This window comes from Grammomys surdaster, unplaced genomic scaffold, assembly GCF_004785775.1.
Source record: "Grammomys surdaster isolate TR1022 unplaced genomic scaffold, NIH_TR_1.0 188, whole genome shotgun sequence".
In the NCBI taxonomy this organism is placed as follows: domain Eukaryota; kingdom Metazoa; phylum Chordata; class Mammalia; order Rodentia; family Muridae; genus Grammomys; species Grammomys surdaster.
Genome location: NW_021604633.1, coordinates 6,805,251 through 6,832,501, shown reverse-complemented (window position 1 = coordinate 6,832,501; position 27,251 = coordinate 6,805,251). Strand labels below are relative to the sequence as shown.

General features: G+C 40.0%; 2 protein-coding genes across 7 annotated transcripts in view; one reads left to right on the top strand and one right to left on the bottom strand.

Moving 5' to 3' along the window:
• The first annotated feature begins 717 nt into the window (after positions 1 to 717).
• Positions 718 to 26,256, top strand: Hbp1 (HMG-box transcription factor 1). Its single transcript, XM_028768902.1, has 11 exons — positions 718 to 776; positions 8,105 to 8,288; positions 11,685 to 11,913; positions 14,277 to 14,418; positions 14,746 to 14,857; positions 14,944 to 15,056; positions 17,370 to 17,526; positions 18,312 to 18,456; positions 21,127 to 21,447; positions 23,862 to 24,003; positions 25,194 to 26,256. The coding sequence occupies exons 1-11, from the start codon at positions 762 to 764 to the stop codon at positions 25,209 to 25,211; spliced, it is 1,578 nt and encodes a 525-aa protein (XP_028624735.1). The 5' UTR covers positions 718 to 761; the 3' UTR covers positions 25,212 to 26,256.
• The window catches only part of Cog5 (component of oligomeric golgi complex 5), a 285,117-nt gene continuing 266,657 nt past the window's right edge, over positions 8,792 to 27,251 (bottom strand). For 2 of the 6 annotated variants that reach the window (XM_028768901.1, XM_028768900.1), the window contains one exon: positions 26,169 to 27,251. In XM_028768901.1, coding sequence (XP_028624734.1) covers positions 27,137 to 27,251 — 115 coding nt within the window. In that variant the 3' untranslated portion in view covers positions 26,169 to 27,136. Of the gene's footprint in view, positions 9,426 to 14,407; positions 14,851 to 18,879; positions 19,007 to 19,038; positions 19,345 to 23,854; positions 23,976 to 26,168 lie in introns of those variants that run through there. The other 4 variants (XR_003711595.1, XR_003711592.1, XR_003711594.1 and 1 more) reach the window with 4 other exon arrangements.

Genomic DNA, 27,251 nt, shown 5'->3' with positions numbered 1-27,251 from the left:
TATCTAGCTCATCCGCTGCGGGAGGGCAATACTGAATCAACCTTTGTAATCTCCAACGTGCCTGGGCAGTGATTTGTAAGTGATCAAGTCCCTGGCGAGCCTGCACTGCTTCCGCTTATGCAGTCATCTTCTTCCCCTCGCACTAAAACAATACCTTGGCCACCAGCCAAACTTTGAGCAGCAGGGGACTCTGCTGTTTATGGCCTGGAATGGGTGCTGCAACAACCAAACGAGGACGCTCTCAGCCCTCTGGGAGGCCAAAAGAAAGAGAGGTGGCCCTGGCTTTAAAACACTCCTTTCCTCCGCCCCCTCCCTTTTGTCTCAGACACCAAAACAAACGAGCTGATACACGTGTCCCTATGACTCTTGTTTACTATCAAGACTGCGTTGTGCGCGTACCTCTGGGATATGTAGTTTAGTCAGCTCCTCCCTCCGGCAATTTCCTCAGCAAAGGAGCAAGGCTGAGACTACTAACCCACAATCCATTTCGATAGCAAAGTTTGGCTCCTGTCCCCAGAGTTTCGGCAGCAATCCAATCCAAAGCGCTTTCTGTAGTGATTGACAAGCCACCTTCTCCAGTAAACACAACAGAAAAGTCAATACACGCCCGCCCATCGAGACGGACCACGGCAGTACCCAATGGAAAAGCGGAACCTTAGAGTGGCAGTTCTTCAGACCAATTAAAGACGAAAAAGGTGGACGAAGGTTCAGCCCCCGGGGGCTTCAGGGGAGGGGGAAGACGAAGCTTGAAAGACTTGGTAATGGCGACGGGTTTGGTAAGTAGCAAAGTTTCGGCTGAGGAATAAACGCGGCGGTGGGAGTCGCGGCGCGCCCCAGGGAAGTGGGCAGCCGTCGGGAAACGCGCAGGCAAGCTGCTGGAGACGCTGTCGTGACAGGCGGCCGGCGTCCTGACTCTGTGGTTGTTGGGTTCCGAGGGGTGGGGGTGGGTAAGGGAGGGGCTGGAGCATCGGGGCCGGGTAGCGGCGGCCTGAGAGGCGACCCTTGGGACGCTGGGCACCGTATCCCCTGCGGGGAGCCCGCCGTCCAGGTCTCCCGGGAGCTCTCCGGGGCTGGACAGCCGCGGCGCCCAGGGTTCGGAGCGGTGGGGGTGGCGGAGCTCGGGGTTCGGCCGCGCTCGCGGTGGGGGCTGGCGGGGAAGGGGCCGGGGCAGGGGAGGAGCCTGGCGTTCCGGAGGGCTCCGGAAAGTTTGACTCGTCACTCCCAGCTGCGGAGCCGAGGGACGGCTGCGGGCCGCGAGCCCGAGCGGGCCGGGGGCTCCAGTGAGGCGAAGCTCCCTCTAGGGCTCGGGCCGGGCGGGGGAGCTCGCCGAGCCGTCGGGCCCGGGGCTCATTGTTACGCAGTTCGAATGAATGGGCTCCGAGGCGCCTGCGCGGTGGGGCTGCGCCAAGGGGGAAAAACAAGCCTGGCGTCCAGGCTGTGGTCACATGATGGGGGGAGGGGAGGAAGCGATGAATGGCGAAAGAGGTGGGGGTGGACTTGGCCAGCTCCGGGAGGGAGGCGCTGCTCGGCCTGACCCGGCGACGAGGCCCGCGGGTGAGGCCAGGCTCCTCCCTCTGCAGGCAGATTTAAACAAAACAAAAAGGAGTTGGGGCGAAGCCGGGTTCTGTAGCCTCGCTCTACCGTGCTCCCGGCGCTGAGCACTCGAGTTCACTCTGGAACTTCTCAGCTGGACTCGGGTGAAATCACTGACAGCTGGGCGGGACACGATTCCTGATTCCTGGCACTTTGTACCTGCTGCTGGGACTCAGAAGGGCTAAAGGGAGCTTTATCCTCTGGGGAGAGGGGTTTCAGGATGAGTTACGGTTTAAGAGTTAAACTGATTTTAACAATTACAGATACCTAGTCTTAACTACAGCAGTGATTTTTGAGCTGTAATGTTGTTTTGGTTCCAGTGTTTCACCTCCCCCTTTAAGACTATTGGGGGAAATTGAGTGACATTAAAAGAAACTTAGACAAGCTTTTGAGTTACCTTAGGCTTTTGAAGAAGAAATGGGTATTTAAACATTACTTCAACTCGACTAGTAAATTTCAGAATTTTTTTATATTTCATTTTATATTATAGCTCCCAGCTTAGTTCTATAAACCTAGTTGCCTTTTCTTCCTGGGAAAGCCCTTCCTTTGTTCATTTGTTCGTTGACTTAAATAAAAGGATGTCTTCTCTTTTTTTTTTTTGTCATCTCTCAGTTGTACTTGCATGACAGTTTGTTCCACTCTTAAACAATATACCATCAGTTTGTCTCCTCCGTATTTTATCTTTAGATTCTTACTCTCCCAGTGTCCAGGGAAGCAGGCATATGGTGTGAACTTAGATTCTGGGACTGAAGGTTCTTTGTCTGCATCACAGTCTGGTCTGTGTATTGGTTGGAAATAAAGATGTCAGTACTCTTTTACTCAAAGTTATCCTAAGTTATTCCCTAACTATTAATAAAACAAAGGCAGATGTTTTATATTTCACATGTGTACAAGAAGGGGGAAACAAATCACAAAAGTAGAAGGGACAAATACCTATATATCCACATAATTAAGGGAGTTTGAAACATTTCCATTATAACTGCCCAAAGTCAGTAATTATTCCATGTACTTTCATATTTTGATCTCATATTTACTTTACTCCCCGTCATAATTTATATTACATTTTCATTATGGACGTTAAGACTTTTTTTTTTAGCCATACCTGGTCTGTAACCCGCAGCACACATGGAAAATACAAGCAGAAGAATGGGTCATGACCTTGGCCACATACTGAGTTCCAGACCAGCCAGAGTTACTTGAAAAAAGAGTGAAATTTAAAATTTAATCTCTTATTAGAGGGATTTTTTTTTGTTACTTCAGTGTGTGTGTGTATGTACAGACGGCATAGTCTTAAATGAATAAACTACCTGTCTGAAGATTCTGAACTCTAATCCAGGCTAGCCTCGAATTCCTGTCAGTCCTCCGTCCTTAGTAGTCCTTGAAAATAAAAAGCCATTAATGCTGTTATGGAGATGCTGCCTTGCTTGTTTGATGGTCTGTAACTCACTGTATATACCAGGCTGGACTGCAACTTCTACCTCTGCCTCCTGAATGCTAAGGTTAAGTTTGCCACCATGTCTGAACAAAAAAAAAAAAAAAAAGAAAAAGAAAAAGGCTATTTCACAGGTTGTTGTAATGATACGAAAATGTTCAGCATTATAATTTTAGTAAAATAGTTTCTTTCATATAAATTTAGATGATTTCAAGTTTTTATAAAATGACTTAAACATGGATTTAAATTTTTTATTTTATGTGTGTGAGTGTTTTGCCTCCTTGTCTCTCTGGTACATGCCTGCAGTGCCAAGGAGGCCACAAGAGGTAGTGGGAGCTGCCAACTGAAACTAGAGCTAACAGACCATAGTCAGCTGATGTGGGTGCTGGGAGTTGAACCTGGGTCCCCTGAAAGAGGAATCGACTATCCCTTGAATCTTCCAAGTAACTTGCCTTAAATCCTACTTGAATTGACAGCACTGTCCATGGAAAGTTACCGTCTGTAGTCGTGCGTCATGTAGGCTGAACATGAAAAGAATCTTAAATGTGATCTGTAATGTTCAGCACAGGAGGATGTGAGACTTTTTTTTTATAGCTGTAACAATTTTGAGGAGTGGATAAGTTTTAGTTTTATTGACAGATAAGGAAATAGGTATTAGCGGCTAGACTGTTTCAAAGCACAAAGGTGGTGCTTACTAAGCAGTAAGTGGTAAGTTATAGCGGTGTAGTTTACCAAACGCGCGATGTGGCTTCTTGTTCATTTCTTAGCTCACCGGCAAGCTAGAATAGCAGAAACACTTGTTACAGAAGACACATTTAAATACGTGAAGGGATTCTAAAAGAGCTGCAGTAAATTCTGATTGCTTTTGATATGGAAAGTTGAATTTAATATTTACTTATTTAATATTTTTATTAAATATTAAGTAATATTTGATAATTTTAGTACCTTTTGTAGCTTGTAAGCATATAACTCATTTTAAGTACTTGAGTTCCTCTTGTCACCCCTGGATGGCATATGGAAGTCCATGGGGGCCTTTCACAGAGTCGGTAAGGATCACTCAGCAGAGGTAGGAATCTAGACAGCAGGCGTTTTGGGTGTTTGTGTTTTTAGACACGGTTTGTATGTGGAGCTCTGGTAATGTTGATGAGACTCACTCTGTAGACCAGGCTGTCCTTGAACTCAGAGACCCGCCTGCCTCTGCCAGGACCAAAGGCGTGCACTACCACTCTCTGGCTTAGAAACGCTTGAAAGACAGAGTCTAACATACTTTGAGCTAAATGTTTATCTTTTTCTCTTCTTTAGAAGAAGAATGATCCCGTTCAATGGTCAGAGACCATAATGTTCAGGCTCTATGAGTAACTGAGGTGTAAGGAAGTGTGTGGCAGTGCTCTGGAGGCAGCCAGGCAGGCGTTTTAAAAACTCACTTTCTCAGTTGTCTTATGTTCTCTCCTAAGAGGTTGGATACTTGCTTCTGAAAGTTTATAACAAAACATTAAATTTTGAATTTTTGAACATGGAATTTTAGGTACAACTAGAGAACTGAACCTTTGGAATCATTGACTTAATGAAAAATTGACAAGTGCATATTTAACTTACATACAAGGCAAGTCCTTTTGCTTGTTCTAATACCAAAGTAGTGTGTACAGCATGAATGAACAATGGGTTTAGGCCTACCAGGCGGAGTTGAGAACTGAGTTCTTTATCAGAACACTATCAATTGCTGTTACCTCTGTGGGACTGCTTTTGAGGAAAGACTAAAGCAGTGTACCTTTATATTTTCTGAGGGCTTCCTTTCCCCAACATGGATTATAGAAGACAGACCAACAGTTTGTATATGTGTGTTTTCATGTACTTTATTCTTACTCTGGCCCTGTATCTACGTAGCACTAGGAGTGTGAAGATAAATTACTAGTCACAGATTATGCAACCAGAAGAGTAAAATATGAGCCCTTTGTCTGCAAGTTTAGGCTTTGTTTTCCTGTATAGTAAATAAAAACCTTAAAAATCAAAACTTTATAGAAAACAATGACCTAGAACATATAAAATTAAAACCCTTTATTTTAGCAAAACCTATGTCAAAACCAGATTCACCATTAAGTGATGCAAGGGCAGGTGTCCAAAATAGTACACATTCACTTGGCCTGTTAATTGTAGATCTGCTTTAAAATTAAGGTTAGGGTTGCCCCCTCCCCAATTATGTTGTGATAAGACAGATAGGGCAAGTGCTGAAATTCTGAGTGATTTAAATTCTGAGTTAGTATACTGTACATGATGAATGCTTGGCACTGCAGCCTGTTGATAGGAGAGGGGAAGACATAGTCAGGAAGAAACCCTGCATGTGTTACACACCTTGTCTATTCATATAGTGTTTTAATGTGATCTGTACAGATTGAAAGAAGCTGTTTGTAGTTTCTGTCACATCCCTCGGGTCTACAGATCATCAGCGGCTCCCTGTTGCTTGGTAATTGTTAATAAAACCAACCATTTCAGATTGAAGGTGGGATTTGTGCTAGTATTTGAAATGTTTTGTTTGTTTGTTTGTTATTTCTGAGTTTTTATGACAACCATTGAAGTGTGTACTTTTATTCCATTTTACAAACAAGGTAAGATATTAAAGTGGATTGTTCAAAGCACTTAGCCTATTGACAGATCTGGTTTGTAGTCCATACCCTTGTCAGTTCTTTCATTTCCTTACATTAGGATTAAGACTCACTCACCTCACTTTACAGTTTTAGCATCGATGAGCACATAGTGCTCGGGGCCATATACATCCTGGTGAGGCTGGTTTCTCTATTTTCCTGATACTATCCAGAAGCACTTTACCAGCTCTGTTTGCTGATGTGTTTTCTTGTTGGGAGTCTACCTTTTCCCTATTGACAGCTAAGCCTTGTTCTGTTCCACTAAAGCCTAGGTTCCTTGCTGTTCTGGCTAACTTCATTGTTCCAGCTATTGTAGTGCCTTGTAGAATACTCATTATTATTTTACTTATTTATTTATTTATTTATTTTGGTTTTTTGAGACAAGGTTTCTCTGTATAGCCTTGGCTGTCCTGGAACTCACTTTGTAGACCAGGATGGCCTCGAACTCAGAAATCCGCCTGCCTCTGCCTCCCAAGTGCTGGGACTAAAGGCGTGCGCCACCACCGCCCGGCTAAATTAACTTTTTATGATTAAAAAGGAAATGATGTTCTTCTTGTGCTGAGGACTGAACCCTCGTCAGACATGACAGGCAGGAGGTATACCATTGGCTCTACATTACCCCAACTTGTTAACAGTCATTTTTTTTTTTAATCCCAGCAATTCTTAGCTCACCACACTTGGGTTTTTTGAAACAAATAAAAACCAGTTAACACGTTTTTGGTACAACAAATCATTTAGTCAGGAGATGGGACTTGGGCATCATTTGTTTTTAGCGTATGTGTGACTCTTTGTGCTGCAGAGTTAAGTGAGAATCTCTAATTAAGGTAAAATTGCTCAGTGTTTCAGGGACTGGGTAGAGAGAGGCACAGAAGGTATGATTTAATAGTTGAGAAGTCACATTTAATCTGGCCATCCCATTTATGGGAAATTTCATCCCAGCAGTGTTGGTGTAACTGTTGGCTAAGACTGATGAATTACAATGTTATAGTAATTAGGAAAAAACAAAGACGTTTTCTAGAATATTCTTCAGACTTTCAAATAAACTCATAAGTACCGAAAGTGATAGATACCATGCTCTGTCTCTGTTCCAAGATATGGATGGCTTGTCAGATTTTCCAGGAAGAAAATACCCAAACTAGAGAGCTATATGGTTATCTACTGTTAATTGCTTTCAGTGATTAGTTTATTTAGGACATTAACAACCCCCTACAACATGTTTTTATCGATATGCCATCTTGGGCTTAAAAACTTTTTAAAGTTTTTTCATTCATCTTAACTATTCAGATAAAGTAAGGCAGGACTTACAGTCACGAATTTGATACTGACTTAGCTACAAGTTCAATCACTTGGTTCATAAAGTGAAATAAACTGTAATCAAAAGCCATCTTTTCTTCTATCTAAGCATCCTTCTCTCACACTGTAATGTCTTACAGTTGATACTGAGGTGAGCCTCTAAAGCAGTGCCCAGGGTAAGGGTCATTGTGAAAACACTGATTCCTGTCATATACCAAGGCATGTTGCGGGGTCACAGGACAGCTTCTTGCAGTTGGTTGTCTCTTCCCACTGTGCCTTTCATCACTCAAACTATTTTGAGGGAAAGAACTACAGATTTTTGGAAAGTCAAGATTTGTTTTGTGTTTCTTAGAATTTCCAAAAAGTAAAATGTGGAGTAGGGCCTGAGGAGTCAGCGAGTATCCTGAAGTTAGTATGTTAGATACTGACGAAGTTGTTGTCAAGACTGAGACTGTGACAGAGACAGTCTAGGACTTTGCTGGGAATCGGTATGTTAGTCTGTACTGTCTTCTTTCTTGTGATAACTTGGCCAACGCCTTCACAAAGAATCTCCATAAAGGAAGTTAGCTGGGAATTAACGCTGAAATCTTTATCTCCAGTGTGATTCAATATTTGAGTTTCTTTGGAAGAAAAGGAATTTTAGTGGCACTGGTTTGATTTGAAGGTAGTTTTAGTAATTATTTAGCTAAATTTACTATAGCTTTTTTAAAAATGCAACTTTCTGGAAATAATAGTTAATATCAAATCCACATAGAGTGCCCCCCTTTTCATTTTTGAGACAAGGCTTCTCTGTGTAGCCTTGGCTGCTCTGGAGTTCTGTAGACCAAGCTGGCCTTCAGCTCAGAGATCCACCTGCCTCTGTTTTCCTGAATGTTGAGAAAAAGGTAAAAGGTGTGTGCTACCATGCCTGGCTTAGAATGACATAGCCTTTTTTTTTTTTTTAAGACGTAAGTCCCAAATCTGAAGAAAATTTAAAAGCATTTTAATTTCTTATGAGAAGTATAGTATAATACAGCCATTGGAAGAGTTGAGCAAAATAGAATGGTGACATGTGATTAATTTGAAGTGCAGCATAGTGCCGACCTACTGACTGACTTTATATTTGTACTGTCCAAGTCACATGACACTGTCTTTCTTACATTTCAAGTCGGAGCACCATAACATGGTGTGGGAAGTGAAGACAAATCAGATGCCTAATGCAGTCCAGAAACTCCTGCTGGTGATGGACAAGAGAGCTTCAGGAATGAATGACTCATTGGAGTTGCTGCAGTGTAATGAGAACTTGCCATCCTCTCCAGGATACAACTCTTGTGATGAGCACATGGAGCTTGGTAAGCAAATGAAAAGTCACTTTAAAATCTCACTCAGATCCAGATTAATTACCATATTTAATCAGCTGCTCTACCTGCCCTGTCTCCCTAAAAAAGTATATAAAGAGCATGTGTAATAGGAGTTTTTAACATTCTTTCTGTTCTGAATGTGCGTGTGTGTAGGTGTAGCATGTGCACACATGTCCATATGCTGGCCTACGTGAGTGCTGTGGAGGCCAGGGATGTGTAGTGCGTCTTCCTCTGTCACTTTCACCCTCCTTTTTGTTTACTCAGTGAACTGAGGAGCTCACCAGTTGAGCGAGACTGGCAAGCTAGCAAGGGCCCAGAGTGTCCTTATCTCAGCGCCCCAGACTCCCTTAGGTTCCAGACAGGTCTTGTCCTGCTGTCTGCCGTTTGTGTGAGCGGTAAAGATCTAAAGTGCTGTTCAGCATAGAGGAGGAAGTCCCTCTTAAAATACAACTGAAGACAGTGTGAGCTGTTTAGGTATTCACAGAGATTGAAAATTCATTGAAGTAATTAGTTTTATTTTGTGTATCAAGACATGCTTTGCTTTGAAAACTCTGCCATGTGACTTTACATCTTCTTAGTGAACTCTCCATGGTTGTTTGTTGGTCTGATACGGAAATGACGGTGCCTATGGGATTCGAGGATCAGACATTTGTAGTGATTATCTCTGATGAGCGGCTCCGGAGAGATGTTTGTCAGAATGTCTAAGTTTATTGATGAATGATTTTGAGTTGAATTGCTTATACATTGCTGTTCTAAAGTAGCGTTAATGAGGGCCTTTGGCTTGCTGCTCAGCTTTTCACCATGACTTTGTCTTCATGTAGTTGCCTTGAATGTCGATAGAAACTGAGAGGGTGTGGGCATGACTACCTTGGCTTTACAAATGATGGTGGTACTGTATGGTTGGGAATTTGGAGGTCCTAAAGGTCTCAAGACATACTGTATAATTTTAAATACCACGTATTTTCTGGATCTTAATACCTCTTGAGTAGTAGTCATACTGAGTAAGGAACACAGCTTTTGGCAATGGTTGATTGTCGGTTGTTATATCACATGTCCAGAGGAAATTGGGGCAGGGAGCTTGCCCCACCTATCCTTGGCTTCATTTAAAAAGTAGTTTGTTTTCTGAATCTGAAAAACAGAAACTTCATAATAAAGAAGTGATGCATTTAAAGGCAGGGTGTTGACAGTGAGGTAAGGGAAATAGTTACAGCAGCCTGAAGATTGGGAGTTGGAATCTGGTTGGTCCTTTTTCAATGAAATGGATTCTGTGTAGTCAGTGTTAAGAATGAATGGATAACCCCAATTACTACTTTTAACTAAGACCCCTAGTTTTAGGGGGTTTATTCTAGAATAGTTTTTAGAGATACTTAGTTGAGTAGAAGAGGTTTTGGGGTGTTTTCTGTTGTATTGGCACTTTTTTGTATTCTCCATTGTCTTGTGGAAAGAAAACATAGACTGGTGTCATCAAAAACATGGATATGCCTGGACACTACTACATAGCATAGAGCAAAATAATGTTCACAGAGGGATACTACAGAACATTTGTTATATAGAAGATACAGTTGAAAAGATCATTTGAGATTAGATTCTACTTTTCCAGTAGAAGATTCAAAGGAGGTGCTGGCACAACTTTACAAATAATTTTCTTTCATTAGTGATATTTGTAAGTAATTTTTAAAGCTTTTCTTTTTTATCTTATGTGTATGGGTGTTTTGCCTAAATATATGTCTGTGAACCATAGGGTTCTTGGTGCCTACAGAAACCAGAAGAGGATATTAGATCTGAGGATATTAGACCGTTCTTACCTCCATGTGGATGCTGGGAACTGAACCTGGGTCCTCTAGAAGAGCGGCCAGTGCTCTTAACTGCTGAGCATCTCCCAGACCTTAGAAGAGTTTTTCCAGACTTGCATATTGCATATGCAGACTTGCATATTTAAGGGACCCCTGCAGATCTGTAGAGAGCATGTGGATGTGTGTGAGTGCTTTTTCGAGGGGATTTCTGTTACTTTTGTTAGTCTGTTTTTGTTTTTTGTATTTTCTCTTTTTGAGGCAGGATCTCTATCATGTAGCTCTGGTTGTCCTAAGTATGCAGACCAGGCTGGCCTGGAACTCAGGCATCCCCTTGCCTCTGCCTTCTGAGTACTGGGATTAAAGGAGTACACTACCATGCCTGGTGGTGGTTTGTTTTTAAATGGCCTGTGAGATTCCGCCCTTCCTCCCACCCTATCTTTTAAAGAATTTCACAATTTTGGGTAGTTTCCTAATTTTTCCTTCTGTGATCTACCTTTGGGGATAATGCACTACGGAAAGGTAACACTAAATATAACTGAATTGGGAATACCACCTTACGCTGTTTTGATCTAGGGTCTTACTGTGTTGTCAGGCTGACACTGTACTTAACCACAGCTTTTTTTTTTTTTTCACATTTCTGTTTCTGCTTTGATTTTGCATGATGTCTCACTGATGCAAGATGTCGCAGGACTTACTCTTTTCTTTTAAAGACTGAGTATCTTATACATTTCAATAGACACACGTATGCTACTTTTTCCCTTGGATATTTTGAATAATGCTAGCATGAACTTGGGTATTATAAAAATATTTCTTTAACCACAGCTTTCTATATCAGCTTCTTAGATACAGGTTTACAGCCTGCATCAACAGATCCAGCTAAATAAATACATTGAAAAAACACTTAGTAGAATCCATTTTCTTCCTGTCTCGAAAAACCAAAAAAAAAAAAAAAAAATCCATTTTCTTTGTTTCTTTGTCGTTTTGAGTCTTGTTGTATAGCCCATGCTGGCATGCTGGCTACAGACTTGGAGTCCATCAGTCTGAACCTCCCAAATACTGGTGTTTTAAGCATGTATCATGATACCCAACTCACAAAAAGTAGATTTGTATTAAGTAGTACTGCCTAAAACTTGATAGTATGCTCTATGGTCTCATTGTTAGGAGTTGCCTTCAATATTGCAGTTACTTGTTTAGCAGGTCAGTAAAGTTTATACGTAACAACTATATGTACACATTAAATGACCCTTCATTAATCTGTTAATGTAGGAACTTATCACTGGTATATAGATTATTCCCAGATGAGGTATAGAAAACAAATGGAGCCTTGTTTTCAGGCTCTGACCTCTTATAATTACATGGTTCAGGCAGTGAACCATTGCTCTGTTCACATCCATTGTGTTTATCTCGCGGGTTTCCTAGATCCACAGGGACAGGTATTGCTTAAGTTGAAAAATTTTTATGTCAACAAATGACTGATCTTAATTTTGAATTTATTTTTCTTGCAAATTACTCTAATACATGTATTCCTAACTGAACTTACTGTATTATTTATTATAATAATATTTTTAAAAGATAATCTTGGGCTTATTTCCAGATGACCTTCCTGAACTTCAGGCTGTTCAGAGTGACCCTACCCAATCTGCCATATACCAGCTAAGTTCAGATGTATCTCATCAAGAATATCCAAGACCATCTTGGAGCCAGAATACCTCAGACCTACCGGAAAATACTCACCGTGAAGATGAGGTGGACTGGCTAACAGAGTTAGCAAATATTGCCACTAGTCCACAAAGTCCACTTATGCAGTGCTCATTTTATAACAGGTAAGAACACTGAGTTTGTTTGCATTTTAAACTTGTATCATTAGGGCCAGCAAGATAGCTCAGTGAGTAAAGGAGCTTGCCACCAAGCCTGGAGGAGCAAACCTGAAAGTTGTCCTCTGATTTCATGCATGCTGTGGTGCCTGTGCATGCTTGCACGCGCGCACACACACACATAAATGAAAAAAAAATTTTCAACTTAATTTCAAAAAGTTACTGTCTTGAAATTTCCAACTTTACAGTATTGGCATTAGCTGTTTAATGGATGACTAATGTTTAAAGTCACTGGAATTAATATGTTTATAATGATCAAAGATGAATTCATTGTTTTGAAAATCAAATAATATGAGAAAAATAGTATAAAAATATTTGTGTTTCAAAATCAAAAAATTGGTCTAAGGAATACATTTTTATAAACTTTTAGAAATAAAAATTATATTTGTATAAAGAACCATAATTAAACACTGTATTTTAAACTTATCCTATAGTTATTTTACCATTGTGTGTGTAACCTTGTTTATCTTTGCTAATTCTAAGGTTTGCTAATCTTAAAGTAGGAGCTGGGGATGTAGCTCAGTGGTTAAGAGCACTTTTTTGGTCAAATCTCTGAACCCAGGTTTGATTCCTAGCACTGACATGGTAGTTTACATTCAACCCTCTGTTAATTCCAGTTCCAGGGAATTTGATGTCCTCTTCTGATCTGCTTGGGCACCAGGCATGCACATGCTGCACTGACAAACAAGCAAAACACTCATACACATAATGGAAGTAAATCTAAACATTAAAAAAAAAACAAAACCTTTGATTCCCAGTAATAAAATCACTTCATATATCTAGACCAAAGGTCAAGAAAATGGGTTAATCTACATTGAAATTATGGAAAATCCCAGTTGCTGTTCCTAGGGAGACCTAAGTAGGTATCATTTTACTAAATATGACAGCTTGGAGAAATGCCCCCATTTTCACTCTGTTGGGAGAATTAGATTAGAATGTGCTAGCCAAGTAAGAGGAACTCTGGACTTTGGTATTGGTCCCCAGTTGTACAGTATTGTGCTACAGCATGATATAAATACGAAAGCCTAGCTGTCTTGCATCCTATTAAGGTCTAATTTGCAGGAGATTGGTCTTGATAGAGCAATTCAGTTCAGTTAAATTCTATATAAATTTCCATAGGGAAGGAAATTTTTCTTTCAGAGTAATCATTTTCTCTGTTTTCCTATTTTTCACGGTTATCTGTTTAACCTAGGGCATTTTGCATGCTGGGAAAGAACTTTACTAATAAGCTGCATCCTGGATCCTTTACTATAATCATACATCAAAAACAAACACAAAGCCTGATTCTAAGTATCACCTTTCCTTCATCTTCACATTGAAGTCACAGTTGATAGAAGGGCTGAGGAACAGCTCTCTAGAGGAGTGTTGACGGGGCATGTGCAGAATAAAAACCTGAGTTTTGTCTGCAGTACTGCAGAGAAGGGAGTAGGGGAGGCTCATCAGAAGTAAGTAAACCAAGAAGAGAATGATTATAAATAAAGATAGAAGTTAAGGGACAGTCGCCCTGGGGATGTAGCGTTATCCTTAGAGGTGTTTTCTGTACTGCTCACCAGAGTCGTCCTGCTTTCTTCTCTTTTTTCCATCATTGGTAGTGACGACCTGTGCAAGTACTCAGGAGTGTTAACTATGTGAGTTATTGACGGTTGGGGTCTGAAATGTTCTGAGCTTAGTGTGCTCTTGGGATCCCTGTGTGCTTGAAAGAGCACTGTTCAGTAGAGACTTTGCTAAGGGAAGGAAGGAGAAGCTGTGGAAGTGATCCTTGTGGGAAAGTGACTAGACTATCTGTGTGCTCATGGGTAATTGCTTTTCAGCAGGTTTGTATTAGAACACAAAAAATTGTCTCCTTACAAGACACGGAAACAGGTTTATATTAGTAGTTTCACAGTTCACCCAGTGATACATGGCTGGACAGTTTAGCACTGTTGAGTGTGCTGAGTGTAAAAAGTAGATGGGTATTTACTTCATAATAATATATATATTTATCTGTATAGGAATAAAAAAGATGGGAATCAGGTGTAGTGTACATGTGCAATCCCTGACCTTGGGAAAATCCTGAGTTCCTTGCCACTTTGAATTTTTAAAAAGTTTAAGAACATGTGATGAATCTGCAATAAGAAAGAACACTTTAACATACACTAGTGAGTTTGTATGTGAGGAGGGTTAATGATAAGTTCAAGGGACACCTTGCTGTCCTTACTAGAGCTTTCCATTGTTGTCTCATGTGTAACAGCATTGGCGCTATGCTGTTACCAAGAGAAAAGATGTTCTTTACAGACCTACCTACACTGATAATAAGAACTGCTTTATTTTAGATCATCTCCTGTCCACATCATAGCTACTAGCAAAAGTTTACATTCCTATGCACGCCCACCACCAGTGTCCTCCTCTTCAAAGAGTGGGCCCGCCTTCCCTCATGACCACTGGAAGGAGGAAACACCAGTAAGACATGAAAGGGTGAGTTTATTCATGAAGTTAAACTTCTACAATGTTTATATAATGGTTGAAAACATTACCTTTCCCCCATCTAAGAAATTCTTTTGAAAAACATACAGATGGACAAAAATATTTTATTGTTCATTAATTATTTGCACTTGATTCTGTATTTACTTCTATTTTTAAGAACGTTTGTTACAAATGACAGAAAAAAAAAGTCCTTCAATAGTGAAAGCTTACTTTCCTTAAGCTTACAACTAAGTTATGTTTGAAAGCTGGAGTTTAAAAGAAGTATTAAAAGGTCTTTAAAAACTAACAAAACAGAGGTTTCTTGTTTTCTCTCTACAGGCAAACAGTGAGTCAGAGTCAGGCATTTTCTGCATGTCCTCCCTGTCAGATGATGATGATCTGGGCTGGTGCAATTCCTGGCCATCAACCATTTGGCACTGCTTTCTGAAAGGTAAAGAAATAACCTGAGTGTTTTGCAGCTGCCCTGGGCAGCACACGAGGCATGTTATCTGACTCCTCTCTCTAATTCAACTGCAGGCACACGGCTGTGCTTCCACAAGGAAAGCGATAAGGAATGGCACGATGTGGAAGACTTTGCTCGAGCCGCAGGCTGTGATAATGAGGAAGAGATCCCCATGGGCACTCACAAGGTTCATTTAAAATACTTGTAAAGAATTTCAAACTGGTCAGCCTTCAGGGTTAACCTAGAGGAACCCTATACTTGCATTCCTGATTAAATGGCACCTTGCACTCTGGGTAGGAAGTATGAACGCTCACTGCCTAGTGCAGTGGATAGAACCATGACTGTGTATAGCACGTTCCAGTGATGCTTCTAAGGTGGGCAGTCTGTGTTACGTGGCAGCTTTATGCTTTAAACACTCTTGTTCTGGAAAACTAAACTATCTTTAAAGACAAATAGTAAAGTAATTAAAACCTTCAGTTCTTAGGTATATAATGCAGTTCATTTCCTCTGTGGTTAATTGGGAGTTTGTTGTTATTTTCTAAATGACCCCAGGAAACTACCATTTTCTACATTTATAAGGAAAAACAGTAGTAAGCAAAATTAGAATAAATATTTGTTGACACATTTTACTTTAAAAACTTTTAATTTTTCTATCTCTGTTGCAGGGAAAAATAAGTCAATGAACAAATAAATAAAACGGGAGAATATAAAATACCAATTAAAAATTGCTTTTTGGAGCCTACTGTCTCCCGTTGAGTTTCTTGAGGAAAAGTCTTACGTTGACTATCTTGAGCATGGTGTCCTCATCTTGATGTTACTCTTCACTTAGTGAAGTGTGCAGTCTGATTTTGCTTCTTCTACTTCACACAAACATTGTTTCCTAGTTTTGAAATCTGCAACATTGCTACATTGGGTTAGTGCCTGACATTGTCTTCCCTTAGTTTACGCAGCAGCAGTACCCTAGCTCTCAGCCTTCTGCTGCCAGTGTGAGCGTCTTCCCCTCACAGCCCTAGTGACTGGGGCACTAACGGCACCCTAGGCATCTCTGAGTTCAATCTATACTCCAGCAAGTCATATGTGACTGATGTGAAATCAAATTAAAAGCTTAGTAGCTTTAAGAAAGAAAGGCTAATTTTTGTTAAATTTATTTTATGTGTACTGCTGTTTTGCCTTCATGTGCATGTATGTCTGTGTGAGGGTGTCAGGTCCCTTGGACTGGAGTTACAGACAGTTGTGAGCCACCATGTGGATGCTAGAAATTGAACCCAGGCCCTCTGGAAGAGCAGCCAGTGCTCTTAACAATGGAGCCTTCTCTCCAGCTCTAGAAGACTGATTTTGACTATTTGTTAATCTGTCCTTTACTTTTCCGGTTAGCTGTTAGACATCGCTAATGAAGCATCATCCGTTTTTCACACTCAGCTTAGTATGACTTGGGCTACATTCATCTCATTCTGTTTAATTTACAGCTATTCCTTTAAATTAAAATTCCTTTAAAATATTTTTGCAGACCACATTCAAAACTATGATACTGTCTTTCATTACATTCCCTCTCATCCCTTCGTATTCAATTTACTACTCCATAAGGATTCGCCACATTCTTATGTCATTATTTATTGATCACCTAGTATACAATTGGGTGCTGTTGCTAGCTGTGGTCATGTGTCTTTTTCTGTGAATGCAAGGATAAACATCGTGGTTTTTTTCTTTTCATCTTGTTCATGTGTTCTATAAGCCCACCACCTAACATGTATTACTCAGTAAATATCCAGTGAATTTAAATTTCATCTAGTTCTTCTCCCATTAACTGGACTCAAGATGTACAATGAGTGTCTCATAACTTCAAATAATTAACATATAGGGGTAGAAAGATGGCCAGAGTAGTTGCTGCTTTTGCAGAACACCTGCACACACAGATACTAGAGTTTATCCAAAAATACAAAGAAACCTTTAAAAAGAATGAAGTATTAGAGTCCCCTTCTTTTGCAGCATCATGATCTTAAAGTTGACAACACATTAATAAAAATACTTTCATTGACTTCCCAACACCTTCTGAATGACAGGTAACCTTGCCCTCTACTAACTGGCCCATTTTTAGCCTTATTTGCATAGGTCTGAACTTAGCTTTTTTTTCCCTTTGTTTTTTATCTTTAAGCAAATACTTAGCATTACTCAAAGAAGTAGTTACATGTAACTTTTCTTAGTCCAGGCATTTTCTTTTTCTAAATTTAACCAATCTTTTCCGTCTTGTTTCAAATGAAATTGAAAGTCCTCCTTAGTCTATCTTACAGTTAGTCTTTGTTTATCAAACTTCATACTACTTATATTTGGGTTAAAATGCATATTCCAATCTGGCATATATTCTGTGGTCATTTATATGTGTGTCTTTCTACTTTATAAAGCTGGAAATACTGACTAAATTTACCTTTTCCAATCAAGACATATATTGGGAGTTTAACTGTGTGTTGATTTGAACATTTCCAATTTACACATATGCTTTCAGGGCTATGGGTCTGATGGTCTAAAGTTGTTATCCCACGAAGAGAGTGTGTCATTCGGTGAGTCTGTACTGAAGTTGACATTTGATCCTGGTACAGTAGAAGATGGCTTGCTTACTGTAGAGTGTAAGCTGGACCACCCTTTCTATGTTAAAAATAAAGGTAGGGCTTCAATTGAATTTATACAGACTTTACTATTATTTTCATGTGTGTGCATGTTTTGCCTGCATGGATATCAGATCCTTTGGTACTTCAGTTAACAACTGGCTGTGACCTGCCAAGTGAAACCCAGATTTCTAGAAGGCCAGCCAGTGCTCTTAACTGCTGAGGCATCTTTAGCTCCAAGTTTATAAAAACTTTAAAGAAAAACTTCTTACATTTTGTGGCTTTAAGAAAAATACTGAAAATTTATTTCAAACCAAATAAAATTCAATAGATGTTTAGAATTACATTTAATAGTGTTTCAGTGTCTTAGCTATGATCAGAGAAAATGTCCCTGTGTGTATGAGAAATGTCATTCATGTAGCATACTGTAAGCTCTCAGGTAGAATGTGAGGGGTGGGGGCTCAGTAGTCAATATTTTTGTTTGTATTTACCAAGTAGGCTGTTAAACCAGAGTTGCCCTTTAGAGCTTTATTACAGAAATACCATGTTAGACATAATTTAGTAATATATATACTAGGATATTTCATAGTTTATTACTAAACTGTTTTTGCAGATGCTTAAAAGTGGTCAGTATCTGATAGAGGTTTATAAATAAAATGCCTAATTAAACCAGTTGTCAGGGGCTTTCACGTGGCTGAAACAAAGAGGTTAATTTAGGCGTGGTTTTATTTGAAGGCGTGCGACTTGCAGTGTTAGACTTAAGTAGACCTGTTCTTTTTACCATATGTTTTCTGATGGGTGCTTTGTGTCACTCCTCACTTTCATCTGTTGTGTAACTCCAGGTTGGTCATCGTTTTATCCAAGCTTGACAGTGGTACAGCATGGCATTCCATGTTGTGAAATTCACATTGGTGACGTATGTCTACCTCCTGGACACCCTGATGCCATTAATTTCGATGATTCAGGTGTTTTTGATACATTTAAAAGGTAATGATGCATTTCTTTCCTGTTAAAGTTTATTCCCTAGTGATTGCTGAGTCATAGCTGAAGCTAAAGTTTAAAGGGTTTAAGAATTTAAAGAGGTTGAGAACTGGCCCGCTTGCTATCGGGGTATGCCCATCCCCAGATCCCTGTGATTGCTAGGTGTCTGTAGTGTAGCCTGCCTGTGATTTCAGCAGTGGGAACAAGGAGACAAGAGCCCTGAGAAGCAAGCTGGTCACCTAGTCAGTCCAACTGAGAGACAATAGAGAACAATTGAGAAAAACTCTTCTCTATCCACTGAGCCACCTTGCTGGCTCAAGAAGTAAATTCGTGTAAATGAGTGTAAAATTATGCAAATGACTTTGTAACATAATTGTTCACAGGCCTTATCAGCTTTGCTAAACCGAAATGTACTAGGCAGACTCATGAGACACAAATGCATGTATGTTCATGTCAGTTTACGATGGCAAAAGGATACGAAGCAGTCAGGAAAAGGAAAACCCCAGAAGAAATAAGAAGTCCTATTTTTTGGAGTCCTCACTCAGTATATCTTCACCTTCCAGGAATAAATAATACAAACACATGAAATGTTTTGCCAGAGAAGTTTGTTAGACTCTCATGACATAGGATTTTTTATTGAGAGCCTGGCCAAACAAGATTCTCTTCCTGTCACATACCAAAATTCCATTTTTCAAACGACCCCATGTGCTGACAGTTGAGGCTCACTAAGCTGCTCTGAGCAGTTGCTGGGATGAAGTGCAAGGCTGGACTGACAGTCTTGGGCCTGGTAGGAGCATGAGCTCTGGAGCTCTTCCGCCTTCCATCCTCCTGACTGTACTGAAGGCAGGCTGTGGAAGCTACGTAAATCAGCTTCTCTATAGCTTCTGTTTTTAACTCATAAAACAAAGATAGTGTTTAAGTAGTGATTAATTTAAAAAGACTGAATGAGTTAATACATGTGACTAGATTGTAGAAGCAGGTGGAAGATGGCTCAGTGATGAAGGGCACGTCCAGAGAACCCAGGTGCTATTCTAAGTACCCTTACCAGGCAGCTCACCACCGTCTGTCACTCCAGCCCCAAATTGCCTCTGGCCTCCATAGGCATCTGTATGTGTACATGCCAAATACACGGATAAAAGTAATAAACTAAATCCTTAAAAGAAGAGAGTAGCTAAACATAGAAGGTGTTTGGAGACGAGCATGTACTAGGATTAAAGGTGGTCCCGTGTAAGAACAGAGAGGGTACAGCAAGACATTTATCTTCAAATACTGTCATTGTTTTAGCTCTGTAGTTCTGGGTACCGTTACTGAGTTTATGAAACCAAAATAACTTGTATCCTCAAAGAAATAGATGGCAGATTTCTGCCACTAGATGGTGGAGTTTTCAAATTTTAGTAACTAGCTTACAGTTTTCTTTTGTTATTTTACATAATTTTTAAACTTCATTTGATAAGGGCTTAAGATAGTTGAAGACACCATGAGGCTGATAATCAGAAGAAGTCATTTTTACTGTTGGCAGTTAATGGTGTTGACCTGCTTTGTTCATGCAGCATCTGAGTTTTCAGAGACTTTCTGATCTCGTTTCACATTATTTCTATTTTGATGTTATACCAGAATTTCTGTTTTAGAGAAAGTTGCTAAATAAAAGGTTTTGTGCTGAGAAGAAAATATAGTCAGAAAGAGTCAACAGTTTATTCAAAAGGATTCTTTTGGGGTGCATTTTTAGGGTGTGGCCTATATTAGCTTTGATTTTCAGCTAATTAATTAATACAGTGATTGCTTGATTACTTTAGAATTTGACCATTGGAATTATGAAGGTACTGATATGGGTAAGGAAGAGGCTTTGGATCCTAGGCACTGTCTTTGGGTGAATGGCATTGAATATTTTTGCTGGCCTCTTTCTTCATATAAAGGGGGCCAATGGACTTCCCCAATTCCAGGCTTGTTGAAGAGCAGGACTGTGCCTATTTGTTTTGGTGCTTTGGTGCTTATACAAATTGAACTTGTATAACAAAATGTGGCCTTTACTGATATGGGTGGGTTAAGATACTAACTATATATAGGTGGACCAGTATATTTTACAACTTTTTGTATCAATACAAATTCTCAGATTGCTTTGTGTTTTAAGTTATCCCATTCAACAGCCAATTTCGAAGACAAGGTCTCATCTTAGCCCAGGTTAGCCTTGAACCATTTGTATTGCTCAGGTTTGCCTCTATCCATCTGGCTGAGCTTCCTAAATGCTAGGAGTACTGGGCTGAATAGCTGCCCTCTACCTGGCTCTTGTCGTTCAGAGTGGTTAGCTCTCAGGCCTGGAATACAGCCCACTCCATTTTAGTTTCCAAGGTCTACACTTCTAGGGAGGAAATGAGATGAACAAATTTGTTAGAAAGTGAATCTAGAACAGTGAAGGACATGTATGGGTCTGTAGGAGTTACCTGCTGTGAAGGAGACAGGCTGGTTATGACTTGTCTTGTGGGACTTAGAGCTTGGCTTTAAAAGATGTTTTCAGTTGCACATATGAGGTTTCCTTCTGAGCATAGTGACAGGAGCTGTTAAAGTAGTGCTGGTGTTGACAGATCAGGTAAGGGGCAGTGACATTTTTAATCACATGGTAGGTTTTTAAATTTCTGTCTTAGATACTTCTGAGTCTAATTTTGTTTGTTCATTTTCTAGCTATGACTTCACACCTATGGACTCCTCTGCAGTCTATGTTTTGAGTAGTATGGCTCGTCAGCGCCGTGCGTCTCTGTCGTGTGGAGGACCTGGGGCTGGTCAAGAGTTGGCGGGATCTGAATTCAGTAAAAGCTGTGCTTCACCTGGAGCATCACAGCTCTCTTCTAGTTCTTTGTATGCGAAAGCTGTCAAAAGCCACAGCTCAGGGACTGTGAGTGCCACTTCTCCTAATAAGTGCAAAAGACCAATGAATGCCTTCATGCTTTTTGCCAAAAAATACAGAGTTGAATATACTCAGATGTATCCAGGGAAAGATAACAGGTAAATAGTAATAACTAAAATTACTAACCTGTCAGGGCAGTTCACAGTAACTGTGCGTGCAAAAAGAAACTTCAATAGCTTTTGTTGATTTCTTTCTATTTTCTTCCGTTGTCTTTATATATATTGTTTCTTTTTATAGTACATAGGTTATACTATACACTCCCTTTGAAAACATTAATTTTGTACAGGTAAATTTCTTGGGCCTGATTTGGTGGGTTTTATATTCGAGCCTCACTGTGGGACATTGACAGTTTACCTAAGATTTGTCAAAACTTAGCCAGTAGAAGGTCAGTCCTGTTTGCTATAGCCTTTCTTATAGCTCAGCATCAGTTACTGAGTTCAGTTTTGTACTCTGTGTGCTAAAGGTACCTTCTTGCAATCTTCCTATTTTTCTGAGAATCAGAGTTACCATTTCCTTTGTCCTTGGGATCATAAGTAAAAACACTATAAATGGACTGTATTTTCAATTCAAATTGTAATATCTTAAAGAATGTTTAAAGGATGTAATTTTTTATGTGCATTGGTGCCTTCCCTGCATGTTTGTCTGCGTGGGAGTGTCAGATCTTGGCATTACAGACAGTTGTGAGCTGCTATGTGGGTGCCAGGATATGAACCTAGGTCCTCTGGAAGAGCAGAGCAATCAGTGTTCTTAACTACTGAGCTAGGTCTCCAGCCTCTCAAAGAATATAATTCTAAATACTACCTACATTTAGAAAGAACATTGTATCTTTAAGAGTTGATGTGTTTTTACAGAATAGCCTTGTCCTAGTATTTGGTTATTTTTTTAGAACTGGAATTGAGGGTAGCCAGGGCTAAGTAGTGAGACCCTGTAATTTTTATTTTTAATTAACGTTGGAATAGTGTCTGGTCAGGAAAATATTACAGTTTAGCAGAAAACATACTTCTGAAATTTAAAAGCATTTTAAGAATGACTTAGGTCCACTCTCCCTCACCCCTCTTTCTGTGGAAGTCATCTTGGAGACTTCCTGACAGATGTGGCCTGTGTTTTCTCTTTTCACACCTGTCTGGTACTTGGTTATTAAATATGTCCTATGATATCTAGAAAATGGTAGTGTTCTTGTGTCATATTAAAAAGACTTTGTAAACACTGGAGTAAGTGCCAATAAGACTCTGGGTTTACTTTAATTTTTGGAGGAAAGGACTTTCCTTTAGATGTCTCATTTTCACTTTCTTGTTTTTCTATTTTAGGATCTATTTATCAAAAAAAACCTCCCCTATAACTCATAACTCTTACTTTCCTGTGCATTTTCGTATTTTTCCATGTGAGTGACACATTAGTAGTCATCTAATGGGAAACGAGTCAGATGGACCTTTTTCCAAATTCATTGGAAAAAAAAATAGTTTGGATTTTTTTTTTTTTTCTATAGAGGTGGATCTTTATTCCCTGAATAAGGAAGTTTTTTGATTAGAGGCAGAATGTAGGCTTAGAGAGCTATTAGGCCAGTTGGCATATAAATGTCAGGTTGAAACTTGTGAGGCAGGAGTACAGAGAAAACAAGCATGTGTCAACACCCCATTCGAAACATTCTAACTCTGGGGGACTGAGACTGGTGTATGTCTATTATGTCAGGCATTACATGCTGTCTTTAACCAGAAATATATGTAAGTCGATTTTAAGTAAAATACAGCATATCCAGTTGTTTGATTTGTTAGACCTCAGAAGACAGATACACTTAATATACACTTTAGTGTGGCTGCTGTGTCCCTGAAGCATCAGTGTCTGTATCTTCTTGATCAGTAAATACAGAGACTGCACTTACCTCTGGAGTCTCTTGTTAATCATAGAAGGAAAGTGATACCTATATGTATATTCTCAATGTATATTAATAATGTATATTAATAGTTTTGGTATCTGAATGACTAGGAAAACAGGAAAATAGTTTCAGGTTTGTAAGTAGTGTGTCCTATCAACTTTGAGTCCCTCCTGCCCATTTTGATTTAATTCAGTGTCTCATTTGTTAAGTACAAATCTGACATAACATGTACTTTTAAAAAAATCACTAGACATAAATCTGATGTCCTAAGGCAAAGACAGTCTCTCTCACTTGGCTTGCACTGTGTGTGGGAATTTATTGTTATAACCACAATAGCTTGATTAGCTGTGCACACAAAGAAGGTTTTTAATACAAACTGAACGCCTCATGCTGCTGACACTGAGCTTTCCTTTGGAAAACAGCTGATTTTCTGGCAATTTTGGATGTATTAGAACAATTGTAAATACTGTCATGATTCCACCAAGATTCTGGTAAATTCATGCACATGACAGGATTTTGTTGGGTTGTCCATGATAGTCTTGATCTTTCCCCTTCTGTTTTTCTACATTTCTGCCTGAAGTAGCAGCAGTTGCTGCACATTTTATGAAAACTTACATGATGTAAATACTTACTTTGCAGAGCCATAAGCGTGATCCTTGGTGACAGGTGGAAGAAAATGAAGAACGAGGAAAGGAGGATGTACACATTAGAAGCGAAGGCTTTGGCTGAAGAACAAAAGCGTTTAAACCCTGACTGTTGGAAAAGGAAAAGAACAAATTCAGTAAGTGTTAGCAGTACCTGTCCTGATGTCATACTCTGTGTGTCCTTGTGTTCATGATGCAGTGTCAGAGCTTTAAAGATTCCTCACAGTTACTATACTTCAGACCTAATAGTGGAGTCTGCCTTTCCTGTCATCAACAACCACTTGGGTAATACAGCAAGCAGATATCTCAAGCTAGCTGAAGAATGTACCAAATACTGAGGAAGTTTTAGAGTGTACTAATATGGTTAAGATGGACACCATTAACTCATTACAGTAGAAAATCTAATTTTTGGTGGCTTGCCTCTGACTTAGTAATGGCCTTGCAGATTTCTGCTACTGACAGAAATAACTAGGTTAAGAATCTGAAGAAATAGGAGGATGGGAATGAAGTTTCACAGTGCTGTCTTGGTTGGTAGACTCCATTTTTATAACTGTTCTTTACTTGACTATCATCCTTTATGTTCAGGTTTTAGACTATTTAGCACAAAATATATACGATAGGCTAGAATGAGTAAAATGAAGATGATGTAAACAGTTATTAGGAAGAAGGCGTATTAAGGGTGTTTTAGCCAATCCTATATGATGTATAGGTTAAATGGCTCAGGGATTTATTTTAAAGTAGGAGTCAGCTGCCAGAAGTAGTTGGACTATAATGTAGAGAGTTGTTTTGTGCTTTTTTGGTGTATGTGTGCGTGAGTCAAGGTTTCCTGTGGCCCAGGCTGGCCTCAAACTTACTTTTGTACCCAAGGATGACCTTCAACTTCTGATCCTTCTGCTTCCTTAATTTAGGGATTATAGGCATGCAATACAACCATCAGGCTTCATGTATGTATACATGTTTGTGTGAGTGCAGCCATGTACTTTAAAGTCTCAGGACAGGTTCAAGAGTTGGTCTTGCTGCCTTCTGCTTTGGATATACAATTTTATGTAGTACAGGGGTTTGAACCCAAGGCTTTGTGCTTGAATGCAAGCTATACCTATAGAGTCACATACCCATTCCCCACAAATTCTCTGTCTGGAACTTCATTTGGGACATTACCACTTTTCTGTGCGTGTTGGTCTCACATTTGTTTAAAGTTTCCAGACACTCAAGCCATGAGCCATTAGGAAAGTGAGAATCTTCCAGTGAATTCATGAACATCCAAGCGTAGTCTCCAGGGTTACTTACTGCATAGTGTTTGTAAGCATTCACTATTTTGTTTTCACAGGGCTCTCAACAGCATTAAACCTGATGCTTCTGTTTCTAAGTCTGTATCTGCATAAGTACTGACTCTGGATGGAAAAGCTTGGAAGACGACCTTGGTCTCACCGTTTGTCCTACATTTGTGTGACCGTAACATGCTGGGAGCATTGAGTTCTGTAATGATTTAATGGTGGGTGAGGACTGCTTTCTCCATTAGAGCATTAAGTAAGCTACAACTATCAACATTGTAAACCAAATTGCCTTATTTTCCTTCCAAACTTCATATATGTCTATCAGGTAATATAGGCTTGAAAATTGATATCCTGTGGTGCTAAAGTACAGTAGAAAGAGATGTGTATACATGTTTTATTTTAAATTGTACGAAGGGGAATTTAAAAATATGTAACTGCTGTTTATACATCAGCTCCTTACTGCTTATTAATCTGTATTGTACCCATGATATCAGGAATGAAGCAGAAGCTGGCCTTTCCATGAATAGCCACCACATGGCCCAGCATCTCTGCCAAACACAGTTGCTTCTAGTCTGGCCAGTGCCAAGCGACATGGCAGGTGGATGGTGTCATTGTCTCAGCTCAAAGAGCCACCTGCTTCAGATACCACGGACGTGTGCTGAGTGGATGCACCAGGGGGCAGCACACCTCCATGATATCCAGTGGGGCCCAAGCCAGGCCAAGGTGCAGTCAGTTAGTAGCATTGGGACAGTCGTTGTAATGGTGCTGTTATCAGTCGACACCATTGTATTTCACCGTTCCCTGTCCCCTCAGCCACATATCCCACATCTCTGTTGTCATTGTCTCTCTATGGTGGGGGCAGACTTTGCACTTACTGCAGTGCAACACTTGCACTTTACTCCCTCCGGCTTCTAAAATAGAGCAAGTACTTTGGCAGGACAGCTGCTTTTGCTCTGAGCTACAATCATGGCTTCTCATGTTACTTACCAAGTGGTATTTTTGGTTAGCAATCACAGCTATAAGATTGATTTCAGTTCATTACACTTTTATTGCCCCTCAATTTTGCACACTATATTCTTGTATATTATTTCAAATAAAAGGAAAAAAAAAGGTCTATCTTTGATTTCTGATTGACTGAATTTATGTATAGCTATCAGTATAATCTGATCAGTAGATGGAAGTAGGTTGCTGGTGGAGTTTTAAAAATTAAAGATTTTTTTTGTTGTTGTTGTTTTTTTGAGACAGGGTTTCTCTGTGTAGCCCTGGCTGTCCTGGAACTCACTCTGTAGACCAGGCTGCCTCGAACTCAGAAATCCGCCTGCCTCTGCCTCCCAAGTGCTGGGATTAAAGGCGTGCGCCACCACTGCCCGGCTAAAGAATGTTAATAATGGAGTAAAGACAATAGAAAAATAAGGAGTTATATTACTCTTTATAGAAAATCTTTGTAGAAAGGAAATCAACCTGTTGCAAAGCCCTGAGTGCCTGTTTTTAGTGAAATGACAGTGTAAAGAAACCCTGGCTTCATTTAAAGCTGTAGTTAGATCCAGTAAAGAGCATTTAGCATTGTGTCTGCCTCAGCTTTGGGTTCGGCCATAGTTACTGGGCTTGACTGCATGTCCGAATCACTGTGGGGTAGGGCTGCTCTGTCAGGTGTATACTCGTGAACGCCCTGCTGATGTGACTTCTTTCACAGTGCTTAACACTAAAGAAAGTGGCAGGCTGGGGGAAAGCAGGTGATTGAAGTGCAAATAATAGGGAATCAACTGCATGACAGCAAATAAAATAGCCTTCCTCCAAAATCTGAAACAGGAAAACATTTTTGAAAAAAACCTTTATGAAAAAAAACCATGTATGCATTTGAAGGTTGTGATGATTGATCTATTTTGACATTTTGAAGTAAAAGTGCTAGAGGTAAAAGAAAAATCAATAGGAATCACGGAAATCAACTATGCTCTTCAGTTGCCACCTGTGGACAGGTCTGCGCGGAGACTGCAGGTCACTGAAGAGCAGACATAGCCTTCTGAAGCAGCTGAACCATAATGGGGTACACTGGTGCGAACTCTTTGCCTTCCCTGCTTCTCACTGATTGAACATAAGCTTCCAGGGCTCCC

What these genes read in the sequence shown, in the direction of transcription:
- Hbp1 (XM_028768902.1), top strand. An exon ending in TGATGAGCACATGGAGCTTG is followed by an intron (nt 8,289 to 11,684) that starts GTAAGCAAATGA and finishes GCTTATTTCCAG; the next exon opens with ATGACCTTCCTGAACTTCAG. An exon ending in TCCCCATGGGCACTCACAAG is followed by an intron (nt 15,057 to 17,369) that starts GTTCATTTAAAA and finishes ATATGCTTTCAG; the next exon opens with GGCTATGGGTCTGATGGTCT.